Genomic DNA, 20,417 nt, shown 5'->3' on the forward strand with positions numbered 1-20,417 from the left:
GAGTCTGTATGTCTTCTCTGTCCTCAGAAGCCGGTGATGTGACAGTAGGCCTCTAGGCTGGAGAACGTGATGTAGAGAATCCACAAACCGAGGAACAACGCTGAAGTCAGAATCTTTAGCATTTTGGGCCCGCCCAGCTCTCCACCCACCGATTTCCGCCGCCGTAGCATCAGCACACCAATGTTGATGAAGGCGAAGATGGTGAAGAGTGTAACAGAGAATGCAAGCGAGCCAGGGTCTACATAAAACACCTGACCTTTGACCTCCCAGTAAATGGCTGAAATGGACCACGCCACGCCAATCCCCAGGAAAACATTAACGGCGTTGCTACCGGTTACATTTCCAACTGAAGCATCTGCGTACTGATCCTGTTGAGCAGCGACCTTGCTTGCAAATGTGTCTAAAAAAGGAAGGGAGATAAGTCTGATTGGTAAAATGATGTTCGCACAGCAACAGAATACGGCTGTCAGTCCTGTATTTGAGTCATTAATACGGATACGTTCACACACAGTTCAGGTATTTACGGGAGTGACAACTTCTCTGAAAACTTGCACTGTGTGAACAGAACTGGATCGGACAAATGCTTGTCTACCGTGTGTTGCGGGTATACCGTGTGTATAACATATATATTTAATATATATATGTATAATGTATAATATATATATATTTTTAGATGAGGTTTTAGATCCAGTCACTGTTCTCCACCAGTCGGAGCTGCTTCCATCAGTTGTGTGTTCTACACCCTGCTCCCCACAAGCTGCTGTCTGCTGGTTTATGAAGATTTGATGGATGAACTCGTGGCTCAATTTGACTTGTGTCAAAAGTAATAAAACTTTTCAGTTTTATGGACGTTGCCATCTTTGATATTACTTTAGTCACTGTCGCTATGGTTAATGGTTAGAGAATAAGGTCTTGACTCCCGTTGCATGTGCATACAGACAGACGCTACTGTAAGTCGGTGTGTGAACGGGACATTTCGAGACTCGTACCGTAAAAGTGGTTGTCAATCCCAAAAACGGGCAGTGTGAACGTAGCCTTTTTCACATAATCAGACACACAATCTACCCTACATATTTACCTGGTATGGAGGTTCCTAAGGCGACGAACACTACTGCAGTGACAGTGTCACGGAGGCCCACTGTGCAGCCGAAATGAGATGCCAAGTCTCCAATGACAGCAGTTAGCATCCCAATGACCAGAATGCACACAATGAAGCAGGCCCAGCCGTTCCCGTACTCTGTGGGTGGAACGAACGCAAACAGAATCTTCCAGAACACTGTGACCATGTGCATGAAATAGTCAAAGCACGAAGGCTGCTGAGGCTCCCCTCCTTCCTCATCACCATCTCCTAAGAAAAAGAGAAAGGTAGGAATTATCATCACGTGAAAGAATCCCTCACAAGTTTTTATGCACACAATAAAACACAGCATAATTATTTTCATATATATTAAAACACATAAATTGTTTGATTCTACCTGCACTGACTGTTATAGCCTCAATGAATTGTTCCCTCCAGGAGTGTGTGCCAATTACTTCAGCAAGATTGGTATCCTTCAAAAGGCGCTCAACTGTATTCTAAACACATATGCACACCATAGTAGAGCTCAGTGATTGAGAAATATATTATTAAACAGTTGCTCTGTATAAGTCATTACACTTTTTTTTTCCTGTTTGTAATATTGACATATTATTGATTCATTTGCACGAAATTACTGTTCTTGTGTAACGGAGGCCAGCTAGTTAAGAGCTGTTCAGGTGAACCTCACACCCCTGGCCTCAATAGGCAGGGCCATCCTTAGGGCGGGGCAGCCTCGTGGTGAATGGACCAAGAGGGGAACCCCCCGTCCCTCCCGGAAAGCGATCGTGACAGACAGAGGAGGGGCCTCACTTCCGCTACCTCTAACTGGGCCCTGCCCCATGCTTAGGATGGCCCTGTCAATAGGTGCAGTAGCGTCTGATGCTAGAAGCTGCGGTCTTTACAGCCCTTGTTAGGTCAGCTCTTGAGGCCAGTGGAGGGCCTTTACAATTGCTCAGCCAAATTAACATTTACTTTAATTGAAAAATCATATGATAGGTTGTGTATAAAGCTTTAGTTTTAAAGCATTCAATTAGCGAACACACAGATTAAAACAAAGAGTTGCGATGAGGAAATGGAATTTTAACTTCATGCATTTAGGTGTGATTAGTTCAGTCAGAGTGTTTAAAGGTTGAAGATAAGAGCAATCCCATCACACACTTCACACTAAGGCAAGTGGTCTACTACCGCATCTAAAACTCCATTAGGGGCCATTCCCTGTCGGACCTATATGAGAGGGAAGAAATCACAACTTATACAATTTCTGCCTGCACGTGACAGGTTAAATTGGGCACTGAGTTTCATGTGTTTGTTAATGTATGTATGCATATGATCTGTGTATACCTTGAAAGCCAAGCTCTCCTCTATAATGACCTCTAGCCTGCTGTGTTCTCCCAGAATGGGCTTCCCCTTCTCTGCTATACGCCTGGCTTCCTCCACTTCTGGACCAGGAGTGGCTGGGGAAAATGAGAGGGAAAGCAAATGATAAATAATGAATGCTCAGATGTGAGGTGTAACTATTCTTTATGTGTAGACAAACAAAATTGCTTATAGACTGCATAATAAATGTAGAAAGAGTTTGTAAAATCGTCTTACCCTGATTCAACAGCAAATCTACTTGCAGCATGCGAGTAGAGAATGAATGAATGAATCATTGACTGACTGATTGATTCATTGATTGAATCAATCGGTCAATAAATCAATCTACACTACCATTCAAAAGTTTGGGATTGATAAGATTTTTTCATGTTTTTCAAAGTAGTTTCTTATCATCACCAAGGCTGCATTTATTTGATCGAAAATATAGTAAACACACACACACACACACACACACACATATATATACTGTATATATATATATATATATATATATATATATATATATATATATATATATATATATATATATATATATATATATATATATAGTAGAAAAACCTGCAAAATCGGCAGTGTATCAAATACTTGTTCTCCCCACTGTATATATATATATATATATATATATATATATATATATATATATATATATATATATATACAAAGCAAACAAAGCATGTAGAGGTCTGTAATTTTTATCATAGGTACACTTCAACTGTGAGAGACGGAATAAAAAAAAACATCCAAAAAATCACATTGTATGATTTTTTAATAATTAATTTGCATTTTATTGCATGACATAAGTATTTGATCACCTACCAACCAGTAAGAATTCCGGCTCTCACAGACCTGTTAGTTTTTCTTTAAGAAGCCCTACTGTTCTCCACTCATTACCTGTTTACCTGCACCTGTTTGAACTCGTTACCTGTATAAAAGACACCTGTCCACACACTCAATCAAACAGACTCCAACCTCTCCACAATGGCCAAGACCAGAAAGCTGTGTAAGGACATCAGGGATAAAATTGTAGACCTGCACAAGGCTGGGATGGGCTACAGGACAATAGACAAGCAGCTTAGTGAGAAGGCAACAACTGTTGGCACAATTATTAGAAAATGGAAGAAGTTCAAGATGACGGTCAAGCTCCCTCGGTCTGGGGCACCATGCAAGATCTCACCTCGTGGGGCATCAATGATCATTAGGAAGGTGAGGGATCAGCCTAGAACTACATGGCAGGATCTGGTCAATGACCTGAAGAGAGCTGGGACCTCAATCTCAAAGAAAAGCATTAGTAACACACTACGCCATCATGGATTAAAATCCTGCAGTGCACGCAAGGTCCCCCTTCTCAAGCCAGCGCATGTCCAGGCCCGTCTAAAGTTCTCTGGATGATCCAGAGGAGGAATGGAAGAAGGTAATGTCTTTTGGTCTTAACTCCACTCGCCGTGTTTGGAGGAAGAAGAAGGATGAGTACAACCCCAAGAACACCATCCCAACCGTGAAGCATGGAGGTGGAAACATCATTCTTTGGGAATGCTTTTCTGCAAAGGGGACAGGACGACTGCACCGTATTGAGGGGAGGATGGATGGGGCCATGTATCGTGAGATCTTGGCCAACAACATCCTTCCCTCAGAAAGAGCATTGAAGATGGGTCATGGCTGGGTCTTCCAGCATGACAACGACCCAAAACACACAGCCAGGGCAACTAAGGAGTGGCTCCGTAAGAAGCATCTCAAGGTCCTAGAGTGGCCTAGCCAGTCTCCAGACCTGAACCCAATAGAAAATCTTTGGAGGGAGCTGAAAGTCCGTATTGCCCAGCGACAGCTCCGAAACCTGAAGGATCTGGAGAAGGTCTGTAAGTCGGCCAAAATCCCTGCTGCAGTGTGCAAACCTGGTCAAGAACTACAGGAAACGTATGATCTCTGTAATTGCAAACAAAGGTTTCTGTACCAAATATTAAGTTCTGCTTTTCTGATGTATCAAATACTTATGTCATGCAGTAAAATGCAAATTAATTACTTAAAAATCATACAATGTGATTTTCTGTTTTTTTGTTTTAGATTCTGTCTCTCACAGTTGAAGTGTACCTATGATAAAAATGACAGACCTCTACATGCTTTGTAAGTGGGCAAACCTGCAAAATCGGCAGTGTATCAAATACTTGTTGTCCCCACTGTATGTATATATATATATATATATATATATATGTATATATATGTATATATATATATATATATATATATGTATATATATATATATATATATATATATATATATATATATATATATATATATATATATATATATATATATATATATATATATGTATATATATATATATATATATATATATATATATATATATATATATATATATGTATATATATATATATATATATATATATGTATATATATATGTATATATATATATATATATATATATATATATATATATATATATATGTATATATATATATATATATATATATATATATATATATATATATATATATATATATATATGTATATATATATATATATATATATGTATATATGTATATATATATATGTATATATGTATATATATATATATATATATATATATATATATATGTATATATATATATATATATATATATATATATATGTATATATATATATATGTATATATATATATATATATATATATATATATATATATATATATTTATTATTATTTATTTTTTAATGTAATATATTCCTGTTAATTCATAAATCATTATAATATGCTAATTTAGTGCTCCAAAAATATTTATTCTTATTATTGATGTTGTGCTGATTTTTTTGTGTGGAAACCATGATACTTTTTTTGTCAGATCTATCTATATATCTGCACTTCTCTACAACAGTGTTTGATTAATCGTTAGATTAATGAAGAAGGCTCCAAGTAGCTTATTAACTCACTAATGAACCTGGCGTTAATTCTCTCTTTAACATTCACATTTATTAGCACACATCGGCTCATATTACGTACACACACACACAAGCTGAGGCTGAAGCGTGTGCGTAGGTGAGTTGGATCTAGTTACTATGAGTGACGCATGTCTAGTTTGTCCCCCTGTTGTGCTGTTGTTTTTTATCTGAAACTGGACACTGGTCATAGAAATGTGTGTACTTAGCTATTAAGGTAGGATGCTATTAAGGCTATTATCAAGCATTCACAGAAATCATAGAAAATATGAAAATTCAATAACACCTGTGATGATTAACAAGAATAGGTACACACACAGACCTGAGATGCCTCTCTTGAGCCATTTGGGTTCTTCAAGAACAATGTAGAAATGTTCTCGTTTCTCATATTCCTGCATGTTTATGATGTGCACCTGTAGTGTCTTGCTGTGGACACACGCACACAAAGAGCAAAGGACAAATAATCATTTCCTCTTGGTTTTACCACTGAAATATTAAAGGAGACCTCAGCATTTAAATCACATCAGAGTTGGGCCTACATGAATACTTTAACACACATTGCATAAATAATTAACCCACACACAGATGAACTGAGGCAAGCTTTTGGTTGAGTACATGCTCTCCTTTCCACAAACCACTGCTGCATTGAGGATTTAAGATTGATCTAATGATGTTTTAACAATAAAAAGCACATTGATTCAGGTTGTGTATGTGGCATGATTTTAGTCTGTGCCATGTAGTCTCTGAAGCTTCACTTTACGGTAGACATAACAGATTTCAACCTCATCAGATTTCACATGCACATACTAAATTAACAAAATAATAAAAATCCTGTCAAAAACGGATTCTCACTGTCAGAAAAAAATGCTATTTAATGTGAATTTTAACCACATTGTTTATCAAAATACTTGTACTACAACCTATCATACATGTTCTATTTTATTTCAAATATAATTTTATATTATATTAATTAATTTATAATATTATTTGTATAATATACTGTATATTTATAATATCTTCACATTTTTTGAGAATATGTAGAGCTATGGATGGATATATGGAATCACCTTGTGTCATCAAAAACCTTCTAACCCTGGATGATTTTTTGACTGAAAAAGACATTTACTGTATTAGCGTATTACGCTAGCAGTATTAGCGTAGCAGATTCAGTCTGGAACACTAGAGGACACTAGAGAACATCTCAGAAGTGATGTTGTACAGAAACACATCCATTCAGAGTCTGAAAGTATGAGGCAGGGATTATAGACCAAACAGCATCAAAGGTTAGTACTGGGGAGAAAGAGACCTCTAGTGGCTCAAATGAGAAGTGAGGGCATAGAGATAAATAATAGAAGTTGTTTTTATGCGGATGGCGATGCATTAGCTACAAAATAATTTCAACTAAAGTATTTAATAATGCTTACATAATGATTCATATACTAGTATATTAATGGACTGTAATGGCCCACAATTAGAGGTTTGTAAGTGCTAGTGACAGACTGCTTATTGAGATACTTACCAAGATACTCCACCATCAATAATATAACACATGCATTAAACCACACCACATTTTTACATAAATGCAAACTTTGTGTGATTGTGGCAGGGCTTTGTGTGCATGTGAGAAGTAAAGAGAATATGCTTGAATTTTGTAGTTAAAGTTAAAATAAAAAGTTATTTGGATTAAAACATTTAATGTCGACAATTACCTAGTCTGCTCATTGGTAAACTCCAGCTCTCCTTGTGTGTGCTCATAGTCAACACCCTGTCGAGCAGAACCGTCCTCTGTGTGATATGGAATTGTTACTGTCCCACGCGTACCTGATGTCCGTTTCACAGGCACCTCCACCACACCTGAACATTCACCCACGCAGAGCTTCTGCTGATCAAATGCGAAGATTCCTGCATGGTCATCGTCCAGAATGGTTACCGTGGTTACAAGGGGTTCAACCAGTCGGGCACCGTCAGTGTTGGTCCCACCTTCTCCCTCGCGCAGGTTTGAGAGACGCACAAAGAAGTGTTCGTTTTCTTCAAACACATCATCATCAATAATGCCCACCTATAAAAAGCACACATACACACATGCATCTTAAGACAACTCTCATATTCAACTCAAATACATACACTACTGTTCAATAGTTTGGGGTCAGTACGATTTTTAAACTTTTTTTGTAAAAAGTTTTTGAAAAAAATAAATACAGTAAAAACTGTATTATTGTGGAATGGTAATAACATTTTCTTTATGAATATATTTTAAAATGTTATTTAGTCCTTTGATATCAAAGCTGAATTTTCAGCATCATTACTCCAGTCTTCAGTGTCACATGATCCTTCAGAAATTATTCTAATTTGCTGATTTGCAGCTCAAGAAATATGATTTATTATTGTCATTGTTACAGTTACAGCTGCCTATAATATTTTTGTGGGAAATGTGATACATTTGTTCCAGGATTCTTTGGTGAATAGAAAGTTAAAAAGAAGAGCATTTTTATTTGAAATACAAATATTTTGGATCATTATACATGTCCTTACTTCTATTTAAATGTTATAACTGATTTTTTTTTTTTTACTGAATCACTTACAAATCAATGATTCTCAGACATCACCACTCTCTCACCTTTATTTCCTTGCGTGTCTCTCCAGGCTGAAATATGATCGTTCCCTCACAATACTCATAATCTGCCCCAGAACTGGCCGACCCATTCTCTGTCCTGTAATCGACGTGGAAGGTTCTGGTGCCGGTTCCCCCCTGTAAACAGACCCATAGACTCACATTCCTGCAGTTCTCACTGCATTGATATTGCGCCTGCTCAAAAGCGATCTGAGAACAGGTAGCCAGGTCATTGTCAGTCGAATCTCCAGCGGCTTTCTTTGTCTGTTCAGATGCGGCATGTTTCTTCAGTACGTTCCCAGCACCAATCATCATGCGTGTCGCCTGCACGCGGTAAAAGGCCCGGCTCTTATGCTGTTTCTGCATGGTGGCATAGTTTGCCATCTCAATCAGCTGATCCAGGTCTTTGTCCGGATGCTTCTCTCTCAGTTCCTTCAGCATACGGATCACCTACAACCATAGACAGTCTCATTACCATCCAATAACCTTTCATTTCAGTGTCTTTATATGTAATCATATTCAGTCGATCATTAGCGTAAAAAGCTCTGGTAGGGCAATCAGGGGTCAGTTGCATGAACTGCTTGGGGTCATCTCATTTTTTTTCTTCAAGACTGCTCATAATACTGCTTTTTAAGGTCAGTAACCTAAAAAAGTATATTGGTATAATTTGACTTGGAAAAGTAAAACTGATTACCCTTTAGTTAATTACTAGTTGGTCAAACTAGTTCTTAAGACAGTCTTAACATAGTGGCTATGTCTATGCAACTGGACCCAGGTCTTTTTTCACCCTGTTCATTTTGAGACAATGACAGACTGACTGTACATTATCCCACTATATGGCTCATTGATTTGAGTTTAAATTATGTGAGATAATTATACACTTAATACTGTTTAAAAGTTCAGTAAAATTTGTTTTATTTTTCTCTTATGCTCACCAAGGATGCATTTATTTGATCAAAAATATAGTAAAACAAAAATATTATTATGAAATATTATTACATTTTAAAATAACTGTTTTCTAATTGACTGTATTTTTGCTGTGATCAAAGCTGTGATTTTCAGCATCTCATTCTTCAGTGTCACATGATCATTCAGAAATCATTCTAATATGCTGATTTGCTGCTCAATAAGCATTTCAATGTTGAAAAGGGTTGTACTGCTTAATATTTTTGTGGAAACACTTCCACAAAGTGTAAGTGATACACTTTTTCAGGATTAATCGATAAATAGAAATAGCATTTATTTGAAATAGAAGTCTTTTGTAGCATTACAAATATCTTTACTATTATGTTTGAATTTTTAATTGGTCAGTTTAATGAGTTCCATTTAATGTGTCCTTTCTAAAAGTATTTATTTCTTTCAAGAAAAAAAAATCTCACTGACCACCAGTGTTGGGGAAAGTTACTTTGAAAAGTAATGCATTACAATATTGCGTTACTCACTTAAAAAGTAACTAATTGAGTTACTTAGTTACGTTTTAAGAAAAGTAATGCGTTGCGTTACTTTTGCGTTACTTTTTCTCACCTGGGCTGGGCTTGTTTTTGTTTTTTTCTATAACAAAAAAGTTATATTTTTGTAAAGACCTCTTCATACCAAAATTGAAATAATAAGACCCAGGCTGAGGTAAAAATGCAGATTCCCGCATGAACAGTAGAGGGCGCAGCTCTGGATAATGGGAGAATAGGACGCAGGAGAAAAAAGTTTTACCAATAAAAACAAAAAATCTAGTAATATTCATCATCAAAGGTCAGCAGCAAGACATTGGTAAATTAAATATAAAGGTAGATTAAATGCATAAAAATAGTTGGTTTGCACAGTACTCTGATTTTGCATTTGACTGATTTTATTCATTTTGAGGAGTACAGAATCTTTATTGTGCAAGTGAGATAAATAAATGCTCACATTTAGTCTAGAACTACAATAACCATCATGTTCACACACACGCCTCTCCACTTATTTTTCTCAACATGGGGGCAGGAGAGCTGTCAGTCAAATTAATGTGAAAAAGTAACTTGCGTTACTTTTTTGAAAAAGTAACTCAGATATTTTGTTGTAAATTTGAAAAGTAATGCGGTACTTTACTAGTTACTTGGAAAAAGTAATATTATTACGTAACTCAAGTTACTTGTAATGCGTTACCCCCAACACTGCTGACCACAAAGTTTTGAACAGTAGTGTATCTTAGAAAAAGGAACCCGCAAAGTTATTTGAGAAACATTTAACGTCGCAATGTAGGACATTTGTTGTTAGGGACAACGGTCAAATATATCTTTGTATATTGATCGAAAATTTGTATATAATCATAGAATTCTGCGATTGGCCGATTAGAATCAAGTAATATGTTTACTAGTCTCCCTGTAGCACATGGAATCTATTGGTGCACAAGAGTATTCACCACGATTTCACTCATAGAAGAAAAACATGTTCTTCCGGTTTTGTTTTGCCCTCTCACCTCCTCTCTCTCCTGTTCGGGTTCTTTGGTTTTTTCCATATTGATGTTGGTGGTGCTGTTTTGATATTTTTCTCCCATTATGGCATCAATGCCTCTGGGTGCTTGCTCACCCTCCATCTCCACAATGATACCATGACGTTTATCAGCACGGTATCGTTTGTGCAAATACTTGTAAAAGAGCAGGCGCCGGTCAGCGATCCATGCCATTAAGACACACACAGGGAAGAAGAACAGAGTGACCAGAGCCTCCCAGACCTCACACAAACACGCACACATAAAAGAAAATTAGCCACAAAATTTACATCCACATATACATATCAACATACACATTATGCAAACATGTTCTGCTAACAAACACACACACACCTCTACCACGCCAGGGCTTATAACTGCAAGGATGAGGTAGAGCCAGATGTAGGCAAAGATGCTCCAAGTTGCAGTAATGAAGAAGACTCTGAGATGTTTAATCTTCCTCACCTCTCCATCAGGTATCACCCACACACACACTCCGATTATCACGAACATATTAAATGCAGCACTGCCCACTATAGTGCCAGGACCCAGTTCTCCAGACTCAAAACCATGTCCACACACCTGTTAGACACATACAAAGCAGAGAAGAATACTACCAATACTAATACTTTCCAAAGCAATTAGTAATGCACAATTAACTACATTATATATTTTAAATTATGACATATGACTGCATATTTATAATTCATTTAGGGACTTTTTAAGACTATTTTTGATCTACCAATGACAGTTGAATGTCACTGGCCGTTGTAGGTTAGAATTATTTTTTTTACTACCCTACAGGTTGCTTAATTTCATCAGGTTTTAGGAGAGACTGAATTCTTGTAAGAATAATTCCTTAATTCTCCAGAATAATTTTTAGAGAAGTAAAATGATAGTCTGACAGCTGAAATGTTTAACTGTGTGAAACCACTTTGAGGTAAATTATATCTTTACATGGATGAATAGCAGCGGATGTCATCACTTTAAAGTGATGAGGTGAGTGTGTGAGTCAGTCATTTAATAATTAACCTGAAAAACAAACAAACATAGGCCTTCACTTCTCTTGTGATAAACTACTGAGCAATTCGAGTTGCTGGTTTGTTTTTAAGTTGTGTGCTTACCTCTATTACAGACAGCAGGATCTCAGGGGCTGATGAACCCAAAGCCATGAGTGTGAGGTTTGAGACAGTTTCATTCCAGATTCTTACTGTCATGACCGTTTTCTCTCCATTCGCACCTGTCACAGTCACCTCCTTCTCCTATAGGACACATTAAGTTTATAAAAACATCATATGGGTGGGTTAAATGACCAAAAACATCTATCACGCTAGATATTTTTAAAACAATAAAAGTACATCACAATGTAGTAGTTATTTTAAATAGTTTATATTTTAATAACCATGTAGCAATGGATTTTTAGATAAATGTAGCCATGTGGACCATGTAGATAAAGAATTTTTGGATAGTTAAGTGAGTGTGCTTTATAAATAAATGCACTTCTTTTTTGAAGTAGATGGACACAAACTACAACCTTAAGGACTTAAAACCATACAGTATATATATATATATATATATATATATATATATATATATATATATATATATATATATATATATATATACACTGACCAGGCATAACATTATGACCACTGACTGACAGGTGAAGTGAATAACACTGATTATCTCTTCATCATGGCACCTGTTAGTGGGTGGGATAAATTAATAGAAAGGTGTCAGAATACACAGTGCATCACAGTTTGTTCCTTATGGGGCTGCATAGCCGCAGAACAGTCAGGGTGACCATGCTGACCCCTGTCCACCGCCGAAAGCGCCAACATGTGCATCAAAACTGGACCACGGAGCAATGGAAGAAGGTGGCCTGGTCTGATGAATCACGTTTTCTTTTACATCACGTGGATGGCCGGGTGCGTGTGCGTCGCTTACCTGGGGAACACATGGCACCAGGATGCACTATGGGAAGAAGGCAAGCCGGCGGAGGCAGTGTGATGCTTTGGGCAATGTTCTGCTGGGAAACCTTGGGTCCTGCCATCCATGTGGATGTTACTTTGACACGTACCAAGCATTGTTGCAGACCATGTACACCCTTTCATGGAAACGGTATTCCCTTGTGGCTATGATTTCTTTCAGCAGGATAATGTGCCCTGCAGCGCCCTGTGGGATATGTGGGAACAAACAAGTCCGATCCATGGAGGCCCCACCTCGCAACCTCCATGACTTAAAGGATCTGCTGCTAACATCTTGGTGCCAGATACCACAGCACACCTTCAGGGATCTAATGGAGTCCATGCCTTGACCAACACAATATTAGGAAGGTCATAATGTTATGCCTGATCTGTGTATATGTAGTTAATTAAAGCCACAATATGTAGTTTTTCGCAGCTAGAGGTCGCTTATTCAAAACAAAAGTGTAGATTAATGATGCCTTGATTTCGCTGAGCTTTTATTATGCCGCAGACGACCACTTCCGCTTTTTCTGGTCATGCGTATGTGGGGTGACGCAACACTGCGTTTTATCATATTAGATACATCTGAGTGTGTTGAAAGTTGTGTTATAATGCTACTCTGTGCATTCGCTCGGCGGGTACTATCCAAACAGTTGCTCACCTGTCAAATAAAACACAATATATTAAAGCGTCTTGTATTTCTGTTTTCATGGTTTCTACAAAATAAAACCGATATCAATGGTTTGATATCATTGATACACATGGACACGGTCCATGTCCTAGTTAAAATTGCTTAATTCTCTGGATTTAAACATTCTTGGAAACATTTGGGATAATGCAAGTACACAAGTCAACAAAATATATAACATTTTTCAAGTGGTTTTTGGACATTTTAATCCAAAAATCTTACATATTGTGCCTTTAATTAATGGACCTTTTGTTGTGTTTTTTTTGTTGTTGTTGTATTTTTGTGTTGCTGACACACACCTGTGAAGTGATGACCTCGATGGCAGACATGAAACGGTCAGCAATGATTGACACACCCAGGAACATGTAGAGAAGACATGAGAAGTAGATAACTGCTCTTATTGTCTGCATTCCCAGTGGGGGGCTATGTGGCAGCCACACAGGAAGGAGAATCCCTGGTTGACATTTGACTTTTTCAGAACAGGATCTTTTGGGGCTATCTGCACTACTGTTGCTGTTCCCATGAGCATTGCCACCCAAACACACCTGTGGAGAGAGGAGGAGAAGGAGAAGAAGGTGGAGGAGTAGAGGAGGAGCCATGACCAGATATGGCGAACAGAAAGGCTTTCCTCTTGAAGTTGGGAGATTGACAGGGAGAGAAAAAGAGATTGTGGATTATTCATACAAAGCATGATCAATCAATAGTGATACATATTTGTATTATATAATGCAACAATGTACATAAGAATGGTTTTACAAATAATTCACACAGAAATTCTGCTTGTGTTTTATGAACACTGTCAGAAAAAAAGGTACATTGCTGTCACTGGGGCGGTACCCTAAGGTACATAACAAAAAAGGTACTAATATGTACCTTTAAGGTATTAATATGTACCTTTAAGGTACTAATATGCACTCTTAAAGTACTGATATGTACCTTTTGAGGTACTAAAATGTACCTTTCAGGGGTGAGTAAGGTACAAAGATGTACCTTTTCACTTTTGTACCTTAGGGTACCGCCCCAGTGACAGCCCTGTACCTTTTTTTCTGAGAGTGAATGAGGCCCAATCTATATATGTGGATACCATATATGCTTTAGAAGAACAATGTGAGTGAGTGTGTGTGAGGCCATCTCAGTCCTAATCGAAACCACAGGTTTTATCAATGGTTCATTAATCATGCCTGGCTCACACTGGAGACAGTCAGTCTAACCTAATGGATCCATGAGACTAATACAAGTGGACTGGCAGCAGTGGCACCATAAAGATTTAAGACAGTCATAAATACACAGCATGCTTTCAGTTTAAATAAGTATATGATTTGTAAAATATTTACACTAAACCATTTACACAAAAGAAAATTCCAATGGTTGTGAAGTAGCAAAAGAAAAGTGTTTTAGGTAAAGAATTATCACAAGAAAAGTAGAGAAACAGAGACTGCCAGTAATATACAAAGATGAAGACAAATTAACTACTGTTCAAAAGTTTCCGTTCAGTGCGATTATTTTTTAAATAATACTTTTATTCAACAAGGACACATTCAATTGCTCAAAAGGGACAGTAATGATATTTATAATGTTACAAAGATTTATATCTCCAAAAATTGTTTCTATCAATCAAAGAATCCTAAAAAATCAACAAAAATATTAATCAGCACTACTGTTTTTAACATTATGAATGAGAAATATTTCTTGAGCTGCAAATGAGCATATTAGAATGATTTCTGAAGGATCACGTGACTGGAGTAATGATGCTGAAAATTCCGCTTTCCCACCACAGGAATAAATTACATTTTAAAATGTCAAATACATGCAGTCATGGGGAGCAGAACATTCTTTAAAAATATTACCAACCATACATTTTTCAATGGTGTATAATACAGATATATATAAACTGTAATAATATTTCAGAAAAGTAATATTTTTTTTACTGTATTTTTTATTAAAAGATTAAAATAGACTTTAAAATATCCCTCTCTCTATTTTGAAAATAGAGAAAAGTACTGCACCATGGAACAACAGTATTACTCGTGCTCTCGAGAGAAACTTTTTTAGAATTGCATGGAAAGAGAGAATGTCCCGCTATAAAAAGGCTCTAAAAGCTGCCATGGCTGAGCATCTCCACAAACTCATAGAAAAGAACCAAAACAAGGTTATTTAGTATAAGTAGCTTAAAAAATGAACATACGTCAATGAACTGAATATTCCATCACAGTTTAGTAGTAATGACTTTATGAATTTCTTCACTAAGAAAATCGAAAGCACCAGAAATACAATTGTAAATGTACAACCTTTGACAGCGTTTTATGATTCAGACTCAATTATCGCCCCTCAAGAACAATACCAGTGCTTTACAACTATAGGTCAGGAAGATCTAAATAAACGTATCATTGCATCTAAATCAACATGATTATTAGATCCAATACCCACTAAAATACTGAGTTGTTTTCTGTAGCAGAAGAGCCTCTTCTCGATATTATTAACTTGTCTTTATCTCTAGGTCATGTCCCAAGACCGTTTAAAAGATGGCAGTTATTAAGCCTCTCATTAAGAAACCAGATCCAAATCAATTGGCAAATTACAGACCCATTTCAAATGTTCCATTTATGTCTAAAATACTAGAAAAGTTGTGTCCGCTCAGTTGTGCTCCTTCCTGCAAAATAAAAATAAAATTTAAAAAAATCTATGAACATTTTTAGTCAGGATTCAGACCTCACCATAGAACAGAAACTGCACTAGACATACTTCTAGCTTCTGACGATGGGTAATTGAAGGGAATTATTTATTCACAATTTTTTAAAATGATGTCCCTAATAAAGGTTTGAGGAAATGTATGATTTAAGTTAGTTGATTATTGATTTGACCAATGAGCACTGTTTGTCATCATGCGTGTGTGTAACATCAGGAGAGAGCTGAGCATCACAAAGTTAAAGAAATGTAGTTAAAAAAATTCTGAAAGTGTTAAGAAATAGTAGTTAAAAGTGTTTAAGTTCATTTATTTCGTCCCATCTGAAAAAGCCAAATGAATATTGTTGAGTCCCATTTTACTTGGTGAGTTAGCAGCATTATATAATCATTCCGTTTTTCATGTTGTATTTTGAGTAATTATAACCGGGTTACTCCTTGTTCATTGCAGTTAACCGACGCCATTGTTGGTCATATGCACCTGTGTAAGAAAAAAACAATTAATACACAGTCATGGTCAGAGTTATTGGCACCCCTGGTAAATATGGATTCTCCAAAACACGCTGGCCATATTGGCACCCTTTTGTTAAATACTTTTACTTTTTGGATGAGCGAGAAGGATTTTTCTTGAAACCCTCCCAAACAACATGTGGTGATGTAAGGGTTGTTTGATTTTTTTTTTTTTTTTTTTTTTACTTTCTGACCCAAAGGCTCAATTAATCTCTGCAGTTCTCCATCTGTGATCCTTGAAGAGTCTTTGACCACTCAAACCATCCTCCTCGCCGTGCATTAGGACAATATAGGCACATGTCCTCTTCCATGCAGATTCGTAACATCTTTAGTTGATTGGAACTTCTTAATTATTGCCCTGATGGTGGAAATGGGGATTTTCAATGCTTTAGCTATTTTCCTACAGCCACTTTCTATTTGGTGAAGCTCAACAATCTTTTGCTGCACATCAGAACTATATTCTTTGGTTTTACTCATTGTGATGAATGATTAAGGGAATTTGTGTTTCCTCAAATTTATACTCCTGTGAAACAAGAAGTCATAGCGGATTAAAGGTTAGACTTTTGCATCAGATTTACCAGCGGTGCTAATAATTCTGACCAAAACTGATCTGAGAAGAAACTGATCAGTATTTTACAGAACATTGAACTATTGATGGTGTATGGTTACCCATAACCAATTTGGGTAACCCTTTATTTTACAGTGTCATTGTTGCAGTTACATGTACTGACCATAGTAATAACAGTAAATTACGCATAATTACATGCAACTTAACCCTCAACCAAACCCTTGATCCTGGAGGGCCAGTGTCCAGCAGAGTTCAGCTCCAACCCTAATCAAACACACCTGAAGCTAATTAAGGTCTTCAGGAATACTAAAGTTACAAGGGGTGCGTCTCAATCAGCTCCCTAGTTCAGTAGTCAGGGCACTGATCAGGGAGTTGGCCATTTTAAGGGCTGTCTCAATCACAGAATCCTTCCAGTGCACTGAAATGTTTGCTCCCTAAAAAGCCCCACAAAACCCAGGGTGCATCGATGCTCACTATGTTCCTTTAACGAAAGTTCCGAAGCACGAAACTCAAATCACGTGAGCCAACTCACTACACATAATGACCGATAACGACACGCGATATGTGTTTTTAAAAAACAGAAACCATTATTTTATTATATTTCAGCATTAAAATACATCGTTAGACAGGTAATGAAAACTATTTAGCTAACATTTATATACAATACATGATATTAGCTAAGAACTGTACATTTGTTACATATGGACATCTGTCACCTCTGATAAAAGATTACTCTAAAGTGTAATGTAGAAATATGCATTTTTCTGTAAAGCTGCTTTGAAGCTAAATGTATTGTGAAAAGTGCTATACAAAAAAATTTGAATTTTAATTGAGTGTGAATTCAAATAAAATGGAGCCTTTGTGAGCATAAGAGACTTCTTTCACATTTTTTTCTCATTAACTGATTGCAAACTTTTGAACAGAAGTTGTTCGAAAGATGTAAAAAAGACGAGACCAATTGCAATTTAGTATGCAAATATTACAACAGCATCATCATTTTTTGTATATATCTTAGTGCAAGAGATTTTACTTTAATTTTAAGATAGAATATGAGAAAGTGCTGCCATGCACCAAAAGTTGTGACATAACACATCCATTTATAGATTTTTAATCTTCATTTCTCTCCTTCTTATTTTCCTCTGATTGTTTCTCTGACCGTCACCTGTGTGGTAGAGATTGAGAGTGACGTGCTGGACTGAACCGTGTGTTCATATTTCACTTTCTAAACTGCGCTATGGTTACCTGGACATCAGCTATGCTGTGTTACTCTACACCACTGTCCAAAAATAACCTGCCCATCACACCTGGCCCTACAACACAAACACACACATACTCATATGTACATGTGTATTAAAGTGTCTTGTATGTTATTGTAGATGTTGGGTGACCGTGTGTGTTTGTTTGTGTGTATGTGTGTAAGTAAAGTGAGTATGTTACTCTCATACAGTTATGTGTGTGTATGTTTGTGTGCAGGTGTGTGCGTGTGCTGAAACTGAAATGTCTCCGATTACCACGATGACACTGTTTCAGTCTGCCAGTGCCGCTGATAAGTGATTGGCCGGATTGGCTTACACACAGAGCTCTGACAGCTTAATAGGAGTTAGCACCTTTTAGTGGTTAAGATTACCACCACCAGAGAGAGAAAGTGACAGAGGGAGACAGAGAGGGAGAAAGGCAGAGGATCCGTTCTAGGAAACGTGAGAGTGACAAAGAGAAATGAAGAGGATGTTTAGGTAAAAAGTGAAAGGAGAAAAACCATCAACAATTTTACTAAATGCCTCATTTTTAGCTGATTTGCTAAAATACACATGTATTTAATTAATTGATTAAAATTGATGATTACAAAAAATAAGTTAATATTTAATAATGATTTTAATGTTAACACTACTCTTATTTGACCCAAAACTTTAAGGTGAAATAAACTATTTAATTTAACTTTTTTTTTTTAATTGAATGATTTCAAAAAATGTTCAGCATCCATTTGATTTTTTATATTAATTCCATAAATTAATTAAAAATTCTCAGCCACAATGTCTGTTCCAGCACACCGACAACTACTAAGCCATTGCCCTGTGGAATGTGAGGCGTTTATGAGAGCGAGTGTGCTTTAACACCTTCTCTCTCTCTAGGAGGCTCTATCGTATTTGCCATCCAATACTGATTACACACACTTGACTACATAATAGTGGATGGACAACGTGGATCAATTGACCTGGAATTGTGTAACACAGCCACATAGACAAACACTCACAGAAAGCACGATATACCAAATACCTCGCCATAGTATCAACTTGTGTAAAATAAAAGCAATGCTCTCCTTTATGAACACTTACACAAATACAAATACAAACTAGTTTAATGGACAGTTACTTTTTATTCAGCGGTTTTATAGAAGTCTAATATCTAATGTTATAGCTATTACTCCTTTAATCGGTCATAGAATTCTCTCAAAACATCCATCAATCACAATGGCACTGAACCATAGCCAATCAACTTCACTTGAAGCTGTCCATGTGTGACCCACAAACAAAACACCATTTAAGTCAGTCTTTTAAAAGTGAGTCCTAGTGCACACACACACACACGCGCACACGCACACACACACACACACACACACACACCTAATTATCAGCATGGTCACACTACATCCAAAAATTATTGTTAGGTACTTTAGGTTATTATGTTCATGTTGTACTGAAAAACACTTTTGATGCTATTAAGGTGGGATTTGGGTAAAGTCAGGGACAGGTTTAGTGGTATGGTTAGGTTTAAGGGTGGGTTAAGGGGTAAGACAAGGGTCAACTGTGTAATGGGGGTAATGCAAAACAAACTTCTGTAGGCTATTCTGTAAAACAAGTCGCGTCGCTTACGGTACAGGTCTTTTGCATGTGCTTCCTTAAATAAAGAGCCATTTTATTCAAGATACCTTCAAAGGAGCGGGCAAAGATGAGCATAACGGATGACTAGTATCGCATATGTAGAATGATAGTTTTTTTTTATTTTTCTCATTAACATTTAGACATTTAAAAGCGAATCACCAACAATAGTCCATAGATATCGGCATCAGTTTGTACTCCTGTTAACACTTTCTCCAAGCGGATTTCCTGTTTGTTCATGTGACGTTCGGCAGATTTAGATATAATTAAAGAAATGTACATTTTACATTTGTACATTTTTGTACAATGTACATTTTTACAATTTACATGCACATTGTTTTTAAAGGGCTCGAAATTAACTTTTTTTACTTGGTAGCACTGGTGCTCCCGTCAGGAGCTCTGTTAGGAGCTCTGTCTTCTGTCTTCTGCGTAACTTTCTGTAATTTTAGTGTAACTATAAAGTAAGTATGTGTAGGTATAAGGGAACAATGTGTAATATTTGGGGAATAAAGGGATAACTATCAGGAAAAGTAACAAATTATTTATACTGTAAGTATTTTTTAATTAAGGTGTAATTATCCATGTAGTTACAGGGTAAGGGGTGCTTGTTATTCCATGTAGTTACAGGGTAAGGGGTGCTTGTTATTCC

At 36.7% G+C, this 20,417-nt stretch overlaps 1 protein-coding gene across 1 annotated transcript; it reads right to left on the bottom strand.

Moving 5' to 3' along the window:
* On the bottom strand, nucleotides 1-13,512 carry slc8a2a (solute carrier family 8 member 2a). The gene is made up of 11 exons (XM_079815258.1): nucleotides 13,432-13,512; nucleotides 11,602-11,739; nucleotides 10,832-11,059; nucleotides 10,466-10,720; nucleotides 8,020-8,463; nucleotides 7,112-7,461; nucleotides 5,725-5,828; nucleotides 2,420-2,532; nucleotides 1,476-1,575; nucleotides 1,079-1,345; nucleotides 1-400 (listed from the first exon to the last, which is right to left on the bottom strand). Exons 1-11 carry the CDS (start codon nucleotides 13,495-13,497, stop codon nucleotides 24-26), a joined length of 2,442 nt encoding a protein of 813 aa, XP_079671384.1. The 5' UTR covers nucleotides 13,498-13,512; the 3' UTR covers nucleotides 1-23.
* Between the last annotated feature and the right edge of the window lie 6,905 nt (nucleotides 13,513-20,417).

The sequence above is a fragment of the Gobio gobio genome, assembly GCF_949357685.1.
Source record: "Gobio gobio genome assembly, chromosome: 4".
Lineage (NCBI taxonomy): Eukaryota > Metazoa > Chordata > Actinopteri > Cypriniformes > Gobionidae > Gobio > Gobio gobio.

Bases quoted from the DNA above. Each gene is read 5' to 3' on its own strand.
- slc8a2a (XM_079815258.1), bottom strand. From the start codon at position 13,497: ATGTTCCTGGGTGTGTCAATCATTGCTGACCGTTTCATGTCTGCCATC. The intron at 10,721-10,831 runs GTGTGTGTGTGT...TGTTTGTGTGAG, and splicing joins TAAGCCCTGGCGTGGTAGAG to GTCTGGGAGGCTCTGGTCAC. The intron at 8,464-10,465 runs GTGAGAGGGCAA...CTATGGTTGTAG, and splicing joins CCGAACAGGAGAGAGAGGAG to GTGATCCGTATGCTGAAGGA.